The sequence below is a fragment of the Typopeltis vanoorti genome, chromosome 8 (assembly GCF_054136105.1).
Source record: "Typopeltis vanoorti isolate ZY-2024b chromosome 8, IOZ_Tvanoo_1.0, whole genome shotgun sequence".
Lineage (NCBI taxonomy): Eukaryota > Metazoa > Arthropoda > Arachnida > Uropygi > Thelyphonidae > Typopeltis > Typopeltis vanoorti.
In genome coordinates, this window is record NC_143556.1 from 25,216,604 (window position 1) to 25,232,271 (window position 15,668).

The window sequence follows — 15,668 nt, forward strand, 5'->3', positions numbered from 1 at the left end:
CTGTTTCTAATCTTTTGTTGCATATAACGTTTTGCTATTACCGCTGGCGATGTAAGTCTGATGATTCACAAAACTTGTAGGATTATAATTGTTTATTTTTATTAAACTCATTATTTACCTTAAAATGTGGTCTCAATACTGGAATTTCCCAGAGTGTATTCTCTTTTTCATAAGGAGTAGTAAACACATTCTATGTGATACATTAAGAATGTAGGCATCAAACTGACAAATTGTTTTATCTTCTAGTAAAGTAGCTGTGATTAGTTTCGATGCTCTAAATTTTAATCTCATATTTAAATCCAGCACAATGAAGCTAATCAGATTCACCTACTTTTGCTCGGTGTCTCCATCCTTGTAAATATGAATCAAATTCCAAATTTGTTTGTTTGATCACAATAATCATGCAGATTTAGCAAGTCCCCCACCCCCACACACTGGGTCAAAAAATAAATTCTACTTTACAAGATATTATACTGTTTTTACTCTTGTACCCAAACATGACCAAAGTTTGGGGTGCAGAGTGTATGATAAAAAATGGATAACTACACCAAAATGTGCACCATAAAGTCACTTTAAATGCACACCACCACCAGTTAAGAGAAAAGACATTCTGAATAAATCACATGGTTGCAAAATCAGAAATAGTATGCAGAATGGTCGTACATCAGCATGCACACTCTCTCTGTCAGCAGTGTGATCACAGCATATGAACAAAATTAAAATCAGACAGGTTCAAGGCTATCTTGTGCATAGATGTGCTGTTAGAAAGCTACTATAAGATCAGTGATTTCTGTTGATTTATTGGGTGTTTTCTTAGACTGACTGGTGTATCTTTACTAATTATTGTAGCTTTTAGTGGATTTATTGTATTACTGCATTTAGGAAGATAATTGTAGAAATACTGTTAGTTTTTAATAGTCTTAAAAATGATGCAAAAAACTTGCCACAACAAGGCAGAATGTAAAGCACAAGTTAATGTAGTTGCCAGTGAGAACCTCTGTCCAGAAGCATTGCAACAGTGATGTTGATAATATAACAGAAGATAATCTGACTTTGGGAATTATTATTATTATTATTATTATTTTTAGACACCTCCAGGGAGTCCAAAGACTCATCGAGGGAGGGCACCTGCTCTACAACTCTGTCTCCGCCACTCAATCCACCAACTGACCGCAACTACACCAACGCCATCTACCGCCACCCACCGCCACTAGTACAATCACAAACCTCCATGCCCACGACGGGATTCTAACCCGCAGCCTTTTGGCTGGAGAGCGGATATGCTAACCACTCGGCCAGCCAGGCTGGCAATATCCTGATTAAAAGAACGTTATTAGAAAATCTACCAGAGAATTGGGAAAATGTTTCAAGAAATTTAGACAAAATAAGAACAATGATCAGAACAAGAGACAGAAAAGCATTAAACTTACTTGGTAATAATAATAACAACAACAAGGTAAGCAAATCAATTAAAATATGAGAAGTAATATGGTATGGCAATACAATCATAAAATTTGCACTTAAAAATGGAGTCACTACTTATAGCTTCCTGGGGGTGAAAATTAAAGATATAACAAATGCAATAGATAAACAGAAAAGTAAAAGATATGGTAGTTTGTGTTGGAACTAATGATTTAAGTAGCGATGCTACAATAGCAAGTGATTCAGCAGGCTGTGTAGAAGAAATGGATACAAGTTTCTGGATGTGAGGAGTGTTTGGACTTGTATAAGAGGGATGGCCTCTACTTGAATGGATTTGGCATTAGCAGTCTGTAAAAATTACTTATTTGGGTGAGACTTTATGCAGAGAGTCAGGTAAACTAGATAATCACGGAAGGGGTGGTGAAAATGTGTGTGTAAATTGAGCTATAGTATGCATGATAATGATAAAATGACACTGAGCATGGTTATGTATATGGCAAAGAGGAAGAATGCATACTTTGTGATCAGACCTTTTTAGTATACCTGGGGAGGGAAAAGAGTGTTGTCCAACAGGGCCAAGCAAACTGCAGATCTAAGTATAAGAAAAAGCCAGGTGATAATTTGGTATGTCTATACACTAATGCTAGGAACATTAGGAACAAAGGGGTTGAGTTCGTTGCTTTATTGAATACGTTGTGGCCTAAGATTGTTGGCATTAATAAAACCTAGCTGTCTATTATTGTAACTGGGATCAAGTGTAAAGGATACAGTATTTTTAGGAATGACAGAAGATAAAAGGGGGAAAAAAAGGGGGGGAATACCACTAATTATATCAGGTGATTTGAGTTTGGTTAGGATGGAAATGGATGAAAGCAATAATGGCAACAATGTTCCATGTAGCAGTGCATTTCAGGCTATATGGTTGAATGAGATAAAATATATGGTTGGGTGTTGCTAATGAGATAAAATATATGGTTGGGTGTTGCTAATGAGATAAAATATATGGTTGGGGCTACAGACAATGAAATGCATTGTCAAATTACTCTGAGAGGCACTAAATGAGTGATCATTATGGGTGAATTAAATTATCCAAACATTGATAAGAAATCTCATGATAAGAATGAAGGAGAATTTATTGAGTTCTTGTGAGAACTTTCTCAAGAAGCATGTGAAAGAGAAACTGAAAGTTAAAGAATGTAAAATTTGATCACAGCATCAGAAGGGGGTCTCAGTTAAGAATGTGAATGTTTTGCTACCAGTTCATCATAGTAATTATGCTGTCCTGGGAAGTAGCTAACTATATGGATATTTCAATTAGGGCAGGTTACATGCTGAACTACAAAGCTAGAAATTATAACAAGCTTAGGAGAATACTATCTTTGGTCCGGTATCAATTACTGAATGGGAATCTTTGAAAAAGTACTTAAATGAGGCAGTATCTGAATGTATCCCTAGAGTTCGAAGAACAAATAGGATGGAAGCGAAATGGATGTGCAATCTTATTAAGCAAGAGATTCATAAAATGATGATGATGTGGAAGGAATACTATGAAAATAAGAGTGAAAGGAGTTATGAAAAAAAGCACACATCAGAAAAATTGCAAGCATTGTGCAGAAAGCTAAATTGGAGTGTGAAATGAAATGGACGATGCAGGCTAAAGACAATCCAAAAGAATTTTATCATTATGCATCAAGTAAAAGAAAGAACAAATGTGAAAGAATAACTTGACTGAATGCAGATGGTACTCTATTGTCAGAATGAGCAATGAGCAATCACTTTGCTAAGATATGTCATGTAATATGATATCATGTACGTGTAATATGTCACATTTTTTTTGTAAAAAAAAAAAAAAAAAAAGCCGGTAATTTGATCTTTGCTAGCAGGGAAAATTTAAAATTAAAACACAAAACTAAAAAATTATTTAGTGATATTATTACTTCATAGTGATAATGTTTTAGAATAAGAACAACAAATTAAGTAGATAATACAGAGTTTATTAAACATAAATTTACTGTATAACTACATAAACATATTTAAAATATATATGATAATTTTTACAAAAAAATACCAGGTTTTTATTAAGTTCTTATCCAGCACAATATGCAAACTTCTTTCCTTACTATTTGTGTCTATTACTTAATGATGTTTCCTAAGCAGCCATGAATCAACTGCTGAATCAAAGAGTGCTAGCAGTGAGCCTACAATTTTAAGGAATATTAGTGAAGAAATTGTTTTTGTCATCAATGAAGCTTGGGTTGAGCTGACAATCAGATTCAGCTGTGGAAATCCTTGTTCATATTCACTTGTTAAGATCTGATAATGTTGGAGTCTTGACAGGTAACAGATTGATTTGGAAAAAAATTGTAGATAGGAAGTTAGTAATGATGTAAATTTTTCATGTAGTGCTATCATATCCTGTACACCCCCCTTGAAGATACATGTCAGGAATTTGACGATGGTGATGATATTCACTTGTTCAAATTGGTAGAATGTTATCTTGATAGAATGTTCATCAAGTTGGTTTCAAAGTTTTTTGAAACCACCTGTGCAGTTATGTACTTCCAAAATCGATAAATTGTATCTCTCACTGACCGAGAGTTCACTTACAGAAAATATGGAACTCCAACGCTTCGAGTTCCTTAGTACTGAGAGTTTTTGCTCTCTTAGGTCTAATGAAAACCAGTAAGTTTGAAACAGCTGTCAGGCTAGTGAAACCTTATCAAAATAAATAATAGAAGACAAATATATGGACGCTTACTACCGATCGTGCTTCCTATTGTTTGGCTGGGGCAAATCGTAGTATGGCAGTGAGCATATACCCGTAAGCTCTCTGGTCAAACTTCACCGAAACTTTTATAGTTTTTAACTATATTTGGCATAACGCTTTTATAGTTTCTGTATTCAGCTTTGAAATAATGTTGGATTTAATATCCACTTAATTCGTATAATTTTGCATTGCCAGAGTGTAGCCTTTTGGCTCTTTATTTTAGTAAAAAACTGTATCTCTTTCTCATTTAACTGAGGTCTAACTGGCAATTTTCTAACTTCACTCTCACCAAATGTTACTTGAGATAAATATCTTTAGACCAGTGTTTTTTTATCAAGTACCCAAGCCAATGCTGCTAACTCAGCATTTTCTACTATCCAGTAGAAAATGCTGATTTGCTACTGGATAGCAGAAAATCAGATTGATTTCAGATCAATTGGATAATAATTTCTATAATGTGTCTGGTAAAGTGATATGATACCTCTTGAAATCACAGATTTTTGATAGCTTGGACAGTATTCTTTGTAATATTGTCCTGGAACCATTTGTCTTTTATGAAAAAGTTCAGCATCTTTTTTTTTTCGTAGAAATCTATATTGTGTTCCCACAATTCCAAACTTGGTCTGAGATTTCTTAAAGAGCATCATATATTAAATCTAAGTGTAATATAAAGTTTGTATTTGTAATTTTTTTTTTCTGTAGCCCTTCATAAATGTGTCTTTCTTTCTGGTCTAGATCTGAATCATTCTTTGCTTTTGAAAATGATTAACTAATGCTTCTTAGTTATTCCAAACAGCCAAAACAGACCTGAAACTCAACACTACCTATCCGTATAATTAAAATTATTCCAATTTTCAATGGTTCAATATCAAGCACGTTTACACACGCTTTCCATTCTCTGACATTTTTTGGTGACATGATATAAGACAAAGTTTCTTAATACCTACCACAGATTTCACAGTATCAACAACTGATAGTTCTAATCAGTGATTAGTGCAATGCCACACAATTCATCATCATCAATTTCCATATATATGTACCCTAAAGGAATATTCGGGCTATTATGACAGCACTATATGATTAATTTTACATTATTATTAATCTCCTATCAACAATTTTCCTCCAAATCAATTTATTACTTGTGTGTGTGTCAGGTGTCATCTCCATCCAGGAGGTTGACTACCATGAGCTTTCACTATTTACGGTTTTGTGCTTCTCTTTTACATTCTTCATAAGACAAAAAGGTCCAGTCCTTAATATTTCCCATCCAATCTGTTCTTTATCTTTCTCTTCTTGTTTTTCCTTGTATCATTCCTTCTAGAAGTGTTTATTGTAGGGACTCATGCCTTAGTATGTGACCCAAGGTAGGTGGTTTTCCTTTTCTTAATGTTTTCAACAGAGTCCCATCTTCTCCAATCATCTCTAATAGCTCTAAATTAGTTTTTTTGGCAGTCCATGGGACTCTAAGGATTCTTCTGAGGATCCACATTTCATGGGCTTTCAGTTTATTTCACAATATTTTGATATTGTCCAGGTTTCTGCTCCATATAGCAGTGCTGACCATACGTAACATTTGGACATCCTAATTCTTGTTTTTGTGTGAATTTCCCTTAAGGTCAGAATGTTTTTCATGCTAATGAAGGTTGACCTAGCAATTTCTATCCTTAATATTTCCTTATCACACTTTCCATTCTCTGTAATTAGTTAACCCAAATATATATAACTCTCTACTTGATCTAAGATATTTCCTCTGATCTTAATATTTATATCGGGTATTTTCCCTTTTTCTCTTGTTACTAGCATGGTTTTGGGTTTTTTTTGATGTTAAAATTAAGTCAATATTTTTCACTTAGTTTCAGCATCTCTTCTATAGGTTTTGAAGATGTTTTTTTATTTTCAGCCAGCAATACTGTATCGTCTGCATATCTTAAGTTGTTTATATTTCTGCCTCCTATGCTGACTCCTTTAAATTCTTCTAATTGCTGGAAGATATTTTCAGTACAGAAGTAAAACAATATAGGAGAAAGAATACAGCCTTGTCTGACACCCTTCTTTACTGGGAATTCCACAGAGGTTTCTCCTGATATTTTTATAAAGGCAGTTTGCTCTCAATATAGATTTTTTAAGTAATCTGGTATCTTTGCCATCTACTCCTAATTTTTTGATGCATTCTATTAGTTGTTCATGTTGTATGTTGTCAAAAGCCTTTGTGTAGTCAATAAAACATAAGTAGACTTCTTTCTGCTTCTCCAAATATCTTTCTATAATAGTTTTAATGTTGAAGAGTCCTTTTCTAGTTCCTTTATTTTCCTGAAAACCAGATTGTGTTTCATTAATTTCCAATTTGATTTTATTTTTATTTCTTCCTAGGATGAAATATAACATAACTTTTGCTATCTGACTGATTGTTCTAAACTATTCACATTTGATTCACATTTTCCTTTTGGTCTTTTCCCAATAATTTTACTATTTACTGTCTTCTTAAGAATACTGTTTTCCATATGAAAAACATGTCATGCCCACTGCAACTTTTTGAACTAGATCATACTAGATATTCTGGATTCTGTATAAAGTCGATATAGCTTATGATTGTATCTGATCCTCCAGAGACCACTGTCATTCACAGGTGCAAATATTTTTCTAAGGATTTTCCCTTCAAATGCTGAAATAAATTCTGAACTGGTCATAAATATCTAGTTTTCACATCCATAGGTAACAACTGAACAAAATATTGATTTATATATTTTTACTTTAGTCTTCCAATTAATATCTTTTGAACAGAGTACACGAGAGAGAATAGAAAGCCTGATTACTTCACTTTATTTGATTCTGCACTTCCATCTCATTTGCTGGCTAGTGATCATCACTCCTAAATATTTAAACTGTTCCACTTTTTCGAGGTTCCCAATTTTCACATTTGTATCAATCAATTGATTCTGCTAGGTATTAATGATTTGTTTGGTTTTTTTGTTGATTAATTTTTAGCCCCATCTCTTGTGATGATTTTTCTAGTTCTAAATACATTTCTTCTTTTCCTGTTTGGTTCTTGACGTGATGTCAATGTCATCTGCATATGCTATGATCTGCACTGATTTGTTTAGTAGAGTGTCTGAGACCCCCAAAAATTAGATTGGGCTGAGATGATCTCGACTATTCCCTATAAGGATATAAAAGGTGTTGGCAGATTTTTTAATTTGTTTATTAGTATCTATTGGTAGCAATTAGATAATGTATTCCAAAGCTAAGTCAAGTGTTTTAGCTAGACCATCACCTTGTTGAATCTTGATAAATTATGGATACTACTACTGTGTTAAAAATAATTACTTTACTAGTCTCCATAATTTATCAAAATAAATGCTGATCACCATGTAACATTAAAAGAAAGGATTACCTTACTTAAATAAAGAGCCAATAGGCTTCACTTTGGCGATGTTATATTATTTAAATTAAGGGGATATTAAATCCCACATTATTTCAAAGTCGAATAAGAAACTCAGAGATAGGAATCAAAGAGTTTCATGCCGAATATAGCAAACAATAAAAGTTTTGGCGGACAGTAGCATAAGCTAAAGCACATAGTTCAACACTAGGGCAACTCGTTGCAAAGGTGGGTAAAGTTCTGATCACTATTCTTAGTATTACCCATAATGTAAAACACATCTCCAGGAAGTTGTTTGATGTTATACATTATGGTGGAAGGTCACTACCCAGACCTTTATATAGGTGAAGTGGGCTCTAAAAATTAGGCGATCCCGAAAGATCACCCATCTCAGCGTTGTTCCACTCAGTGACAGGCTCACCCTGTCACCTAGAACTTCTTAGCATTGGCTCTACCCAGTGGCAGGCTCACTCACACCACCAAGCAGAGCCACAATCTCAGCGGTGGCCCCACTCAGAGACAAGCAAAACCCTATCCCCAAGCAGAGCCCCTGAGAACCCAAGCCTAACCTGCACTGGTTTCAACCCTCTTTGGGATCTCATCAGTGAGTAGGTAGACCAGGTAATACTGAGGTTATAGCAAAGAGAACTTTATACTTTGCTATACGAGTTGTCAATGCACCCATAAATTACTTAAATAAAGAGCCAATAGGCTTAACTTCTGTGATGTAACATTATTTAAATTAAGGGGGATATTAAATCCCACATTATTTCAAAGCCAAATAAGAAACTCAGAGATAGGAATCAAAGAGTTTCATGCAGAATATAGCATACTATAAAAGTTTCAGTGGACTGTAGTGTAAGCTAAAGCACATAGTTCAACACTAGGGCAACTCGTTGCAAAGGTGGATAAAGTTCTGATCACTATTCTTAGTATTACCCATAATGTAAAACACATCTCCTAGGAGATGTTTGATGTTAAATATTATGGTGGAAGGTCACTACCCAGACCAGTTTCGACCTTTATTGAGGTCTCATCAGTGAGCAAGTAGACCAGGTAATACTGAGGTTATAGCGAAGAGAACTTTATACTTTGCTATATGAGTTGTCAAAAAGGTGCACCCATAAATTACTTAAATAAAGAGCAATAGGCTTCACTTAGGCAATGTAACATTATTTAAATTAAGGGGATATTAAATCCCACATTATTTCAATACGCTTCACTTCGGCAATGTAACATTAATTAAATTAAGGGTTATAGCGAAGAGAACTTTATACTTTGCTATACAAGTTGTCAAAAAGGTGCACCCATAAATTACTTAAATAAAGAGCCAATAGGCTTCACTTCGGCGATGTAACATTATTTAAATTAAGGGGATATTAAATTCCACATTATTTCAAAGCCGAATAAGAAACTCAAAGATAGGAATCAAAGAGTTTCATGCCGAATATAGCAAACTATAAAAGTTTCAGCAGACTGTAGCGCAAGCTAAAGCACATAGTTCAACACTAGGGCAATTTGTTGCAAAGGTGGGTAAAGTTCTGATCACTATTCTTAGTATTACCCATAATGTAAAACACATCTCCTTGAGTTTCTTGTTTTGGAATACAAGATATGCTTGCAAGACTTACAAGGTTAACAATAAAAAATTCAGAAACACAAGATAAGATACAAAATGATTTAACTAATCCCTGTCCAATAACTCAATGATAAAAACAAGGTGATTCTACACCAATACTTTTTAACTTAGCATTAGAATACATTATCCGATCCTTGCTATTAGATATTAATAAATAAATAAAAAAAAATCTGTTAATGCCTTTTATATCCTTAAGGAGTAATCAAAACTGTCTAATCTAATTTTTTGGGGTCTGAGACACTAATAAACAAATCAGTGTAGATTGTGGCATATGCAGATGATGTTAGAACCAACCAGCAAGCAAAAGAGTGTTTGGAGATTTCAAATCAGCAGACGAGATATATATGTAAATAATTATTAGAGAAATTTTGGGAATTTGATATAAGATCAAATTTTTATTGATTTTCAGCAAGCATATAACAGCATAATTAGAGCAAAATTATATGAGATTATGATAATTATAGAATACCAGATAAGCTGGTAAGACTTACAAGGTTAACAATCAAAAATTCAAAAGCTCGAGTTAAAATACAAAATGATTTAGCAGACCCCTTTCCAATAACTCAAGAATTAAAACAAGGTAATCCTTATTTAAATTAAGCCTTTCCCTGCACAAATGACAAACACAGAGTTTTTTAGTAATTACATATAACTTACTCTCAGAAATATTCACACAGAGATGTCCTGCCCACTGCATTATGCAATAAGAGTAAAGATTCCTGATGTAAACTTTTTACTTTTCTTCTCACCCAAATCAAACTGTTTATTTTCATTTCACTTCTACTTTACAACTGATATTTATTTTCCTCTTAATGATTAGGATGGCTGATTCTGTTTGAATACTAATGTAAATATTTTAAAAGGCTATTAATTAAATAAAGGTATAATAAGACAGTGTCACATCTATGATACTTTGGCATCCCACGATGTAAGGAGGATGGGAGAATGTGTGTAGGAGGAACTAGGTGAGCCGAAGAAAACATATGGGGAAAGAGACTTAAACTCAAAGGAAACCATATAAAATATCTTAAGAGGTCTAACTTAAAACAAAATTTTCTAGTTATGCCACTGCAATAAGATATTTACTAATAATGAAAAAGAACATGACATTTATTTCTAATTTAGCTTACTAATAATGATAATACAGCTGCCCAATTTTTGAAGCAATTTCCCCTATCTGCCATCGCTTAAGTCCATATTTTGAATCCAACACTTGCCTAAAAAACAAATGCTTTAATTATTGTTTGTAATATAAAAATAAGCAGTTTATTAATGTAATTAAACCATAATTAAACTAATATAGAATTAAAATGTTCTTATTTGTTAATACAATACTTATTGTATTAATAATTTGTTACTACAAAGAACTTTCAGTTTTTTGTTAAGAATCCTACTCATAAAAAGTGGAATTGTCATTAAAAACAGTACATTAATACTAAGGGTGCACAATAAGGGATAGATAATCCAAAGAAAGATGAAACATAGTATACTTTAACAAGTTACTTCAAATCTCTAACATACAGAAGGTCTGACACCAGGTGACAAAAATCATCTCCTGCATGAAGACGTTCACAAGCAATATATATTCAGTATTCATTTGCTATAAGCCATTCAGCCTCTCATATCAGATCATCCCAAAAATAATGCATTTTTAGCATTATTTTGAAAGGATATAAAAGATAAATCACTTGCTAATTTAATGAAGTATATATTCTCTATTTGAATCAATAATAATACTCTTCCAACGTTGTGAAACTTCATAATATCATTTCTATAGAATTCAGAAGGTTGGAGGAAAAGAAGTCACATAAGCTCCATTTCAGTGCCTCTAATATATCATATTGTTTTTATTAATGAAATGATAATCTGAAGGTGCAAGATCAGGAGAGTATGGGGGGGGGGGGGGGATGTGGAAACTTTTCCCAACCGAGATCCTCAATCTTGGCACAGGTGATTCTTGCACTATGAGGGCTTGTGTCATCATGGTGAAAAACAACACCCTTTCGATTGATCAGAGAACATCTCTTCTTTTTCAGTTTTTCATTCAATTGATCAAGTTGCTCATAGTATACTCAATCGATCAAGTTGCTCATAGTATACTTCAGCTGCGATTGTTTGGTTTTGTAGCAAGAGTTCAAAGTGTATAATACCAGTCATATCACACCAAACACTTAACAAAACCTTCTGAAGGTGAAGGTCTTGGTTCGGCTGAGGTTTAGCTCGTTCCCCTGAATGAACCCACTGCCTTAGGTGCTTAACATTCTTGTAAAGTATCCACTTTTCACCACTGGTGACTACAGAACTCAAAAACGGAGATTGAACCTCTCAAGAATGAAGAGCAAGTGTAGATGTTGATCGATTGTTGTGAGGAATCCACTTGTCGAGCTTAGACACTATTCCAAGTTCTTGCAAACAGCGATGGATGGTCGATGAAGTGGAATTAAGATGTTTTGCAAAATCTTCAACAGTTACATTGGCATTTCTTGCAATAGTGACTTCCAGCATATCATTATTGAAAGAGACAGGGCACCAGAGCGAAGGGAGTCTTTCAAGCTAAAGTCCCCTTGTCGAAACTTTTGGAATCATCGCTAGCACTTTCGCATATTCAAAACATTATTGCCATACAATTATATATAAGTTATTTAAACAATAACTTATGTATGATGTTCTTGCAAGGTGGAGTTTCTTTGAATGAGGCCGCCTCAGCTTAGCGGTACTTATAAAGCTTTAAAAATTGATGTTTAGACAAGATGGGACACATCTGAACAAGTACAGTATAAAATACGACATTACTTTTGGAATGACCTGATATATGTCGGAGTAATATATGAAAAAACTGTGCCATAGTGGGATTATGATAATTCCCAGCACTAAATTCCAATCCTGTTCATCCTTAGAAAGTCTGCTTACATTTCAAACTTAAGTTTTTAACTTAAAGCCAGAATATTATATTCCAAGTATATTAAAATGAATAACTTCACATGCACACAAATCTAAAAGGCAACTGTAAATTAATACACTGGTGTACAAAACTTAAGGATAAACACTATTTCTGAAGATTACAACTGCAAATTCAGATGAATCAGTTTGTGGCAATTTCGAGTAGAAAGCGGGTACACATTCAAATTTTCAAATCACAAGCAAAAGGTCACATGATAGCACATGAGGATAAAAGGCAAAACACTGTGCTGAGTGAATTGTGTTTGAAGGAAGCTCTTTTTTGTGAAGGAATTTGGATGTCTTATAATGTCTTAAAGACATTATGTAGATCAGGGGTCGGCAAACTGCAGCTCGCGAGCCACATGCGCTCTTTGGATATGTACATGTGGCTCTGAAGTAAAATTGAAAATGAAAATTAAACTATCATAGTTTCATTTATAAAATTTTTAAAGGATTTTATTCACATAATGGTGATTTCGTTTGTTATATAGGTCCCTCAAAACTTCGTGGCACTAAGATGTGCAATGTCGGGGAGGGGAAAGCGAGCGTGGAGGGGGTATACAGAGGGAGTGGAGGGGATGGTGAAGCACATGGTAGGCAGGGCAGCCAAACAAAGTGACTAATTAGGATTAAGTTTTAGGGTGCCTCGACATCTGAGGTCATTTACAGAGCAACAAAGCGACTAATAAGTGAGCGCACAAGTGCCCTCTACTGGGCAGGGCAACGTTGGCAATGACAAAATGTGAAAGCGGAGTCCATGTCGCTTTGCTGTTTCTGCAACTCAGTAATCTCTTTTGACTGGGCGCATCCAGAAACTGCATTAAGGTGATAAATGCAACCTGGCAATTATTATTATAATTTGCCAGGTTGTGATTAAAACATGGTCACGATTTACCGCGGCGTGTTTTATTTCACATATAACAATATAACAAAATGTGTTACTGCTGAGATTTATTTTTATTATATTTTCGAATTTTCGTCATTTATTATTTTGAATAATCACTTAGTTCTTTTTATTTTCTTTTTATATAATGTATTTATATAACATGTTAAATAAAATATATTGTTTAGGGTACTTTTCAACATGGCTACTACGAAGAAAAAACTAAGAAAAACAACAGATGAGCATCGTGACTTTAAAACTGAATGGACTGAACCTTTCGCATTCATCTCGAACTCAAATGTCCTTCCAACCTGTCTTATTTGCCAAGAAAAACTGGTGCACAACAAAAAGTCAAATTTGGAGAGACACTGCACGAACAAAACATGCCATATTTGCCAGAAAATATCTTGCCAGTGACACGAGAAAGAGAGCAGCTGAAGAACATCAGAAAAATATTGAAAAATCAAGTTCTGTATTTAATTATTGGAGAGAGTCTGCCAATGATGTTGATATTGCAAGCTTTTTAGTGAATCAGGAGATCGCTAAGAGAGGAAAACCATTCACAGATGGTGAATACATAAAATGTTTTGTTAATGCATCTGAAGAACATTTTCGGGATTTCAAAAACAAAGCAGAGATTTCAAATAAAATTAAAAACATACCGTTGTCTGCCAAAACAGTAGCAGATAGGACAGTTACAATGTCCTCAAATTGGACCAACCAACAAGTCGAAGATGTTAAATTAACTTCAACTTTATCAATTGCAGTAGACGAGTCTTGCGACATCAAGGACACCCAAGTTTCCCTTTTTGTGCAGTAGGTATCATCTGAGGGTCCGAGAGAACTTCTGGGATTATTGCCACTCAAGGGCCAAACACGTGGAGAGGACATAGCAAATGCCAATCTTGAATGCATGGAAAAAAATCATATCCCACTCAACAAAATTGCATCAATAGCAACCGATGGTTCAAAAAGTATGACGGGAGCGAAAAAGGGTTTTGTTCCAATTTTAAAAGGAAAAATTAATCGTGAAGTGATTACTTTCCATTGTATACTCCACCAGGAATCACTTTGTGCACAAATATTTACAGAAGAAATTGGTAAAATTATGGAATTGGTAATTAAGATTACCAACACCATTATAGCAAGGGGTCTTAACCATTGACAATTTAAAGAGTTGCTAAGTGAAATGGAGAGCGAGTATTCAGATCTTCTCCAGTACAATGGCTTTCCAGAGGCGACATGTTACAGCGTTTTGCATCTTGCATAAATGAAATCAAACTATTCCTCAACAACAAGGATGTTCAATATCCAGAATTAACAGATCAGTGGTTGCAAAAATTGTACTTTATGGTGGATATTACATCACAACTGAATCAGCTCAATCGTAAATTACAAGGCAAGGGAAATACTGCTTTTTCAATGCTAGAGGAAGTAATTTCGTTTGAAAAGAAATTGATTCTGTTCGCTGAAGATTGAGAAAGGGGAACTTTAGTTCATTTCCCAAACTTGTCTCAATATCGCCAAGAAAACAATGCCCTCATTAACAAAGATTATTTCAAGACAGCAGTTTTAAACATGAGAGAATCTTTTCTTCAAAGGTTTCAGTAATTCAGAAATAATAAAGCGACTCTAGCTTTTATTACAAATCCTCTTAATGTCAGTGTGAAGGAATTAAAATTTTCTCCGTTTGATATTGACAAAACTAATTTTGAAATACAATTGCTGGACTTGACATAAGCAAACTCTTATGGAGCTCCAAATTTGTATGTCTTGGTACTGAAATACAGGGTGGCCATAAAATAACTTTCCCTCTTTGGAGGCATGTGTTGCTAAAACTAATACACGGAATGAGACCAAATTTTATATTGAGACTTTTGAAGGCATGGGGAGATGATTTTCACGAAAAAAAGATTTAGTACTAAAAGTCGCCGAAAGGGGAAATTTTGGCGCTGGCGGAGCAGCAAGATGTCAAATATTTGCAGTAAATGCAGGTAAAAAGGATTATGCAAATTTTACTGTGCGTACATGACAGCAGCGCCACCAATTCCATTCAAAAAGAGATTGGGAACGTTTAGGCAGTTATTCGAATGACTGACGAATTGTGCTCAGTATGCGTCCTACCTTGCCTCAGCGTGCTTAACTTGTTAAGTTGTTTTACCTTAAACGGTGCAATGCCGTAGCAGCCCTTTGGGAATTTAGAAGGCTTCATAACCTGCGTACAGGTCCTATGTCAGCAGTAGCACTGAGAGCTATGATTAAGAAGTTTGAAGAAACTGGAAGAAGCACTCATGCCATAGCTTGCCAACTTGATATAGCTTATGGTACAGCCTGGAAAATCTTACAGAAAATGCTTCACTTCCAATCAAACTTTGAAAATCGTGTATGTGGTCCAGGGGCCGCTGATTCTGATGAATAAAATATTATTTCCTGTGAGTTCAATGACTACGTTAATTTCTGTCTCTCTCGCAAGTTGTTTTAGTTTAATTATTATTATTATCATTGTAACGTGCCACATATCCAGCTGGAATGAGTGATGCGGCTGTCGCTTACACCGTGGAAATGTTATTATTACATTTTATCTGCCTTTAGTAATTATCCGCATGTTTTCGGCTCTGCCAGGCCCAAAATTTCCCCT

At 34.6% G+C, this 15,668-nt stretch overlaps 1 protein-coding gene across 2 annotated transcripts in view; it reads right to left on the reverse strand.

Annotated features, from left to right (window-relative positions):
* LOC150103860 (protein SCAI) overlaps window positions 1–15,668 on the reverse strand; it is a 399,077-nt gene that overhangs the window by 336,866 nt on the left and 46,543 nt on the right. Inside the window, exon 3 of one of the 2 annotated variants that reach the window (XM_090396560.1) lies at window positions 10,338–10,424. The exons of the other annotated variant lie outside the window; for it this stretch is intronic. Within the exon in view, the coding sequence (XP_090252686.1) occupies window positions 10,338–10,424 (87 nt within the window). The remainder of the gene's footprint in view (window positions 1–10,337; window positions 10,425–15,668) is intronic. 2 annotated transcript variants of the gene reach the window in all.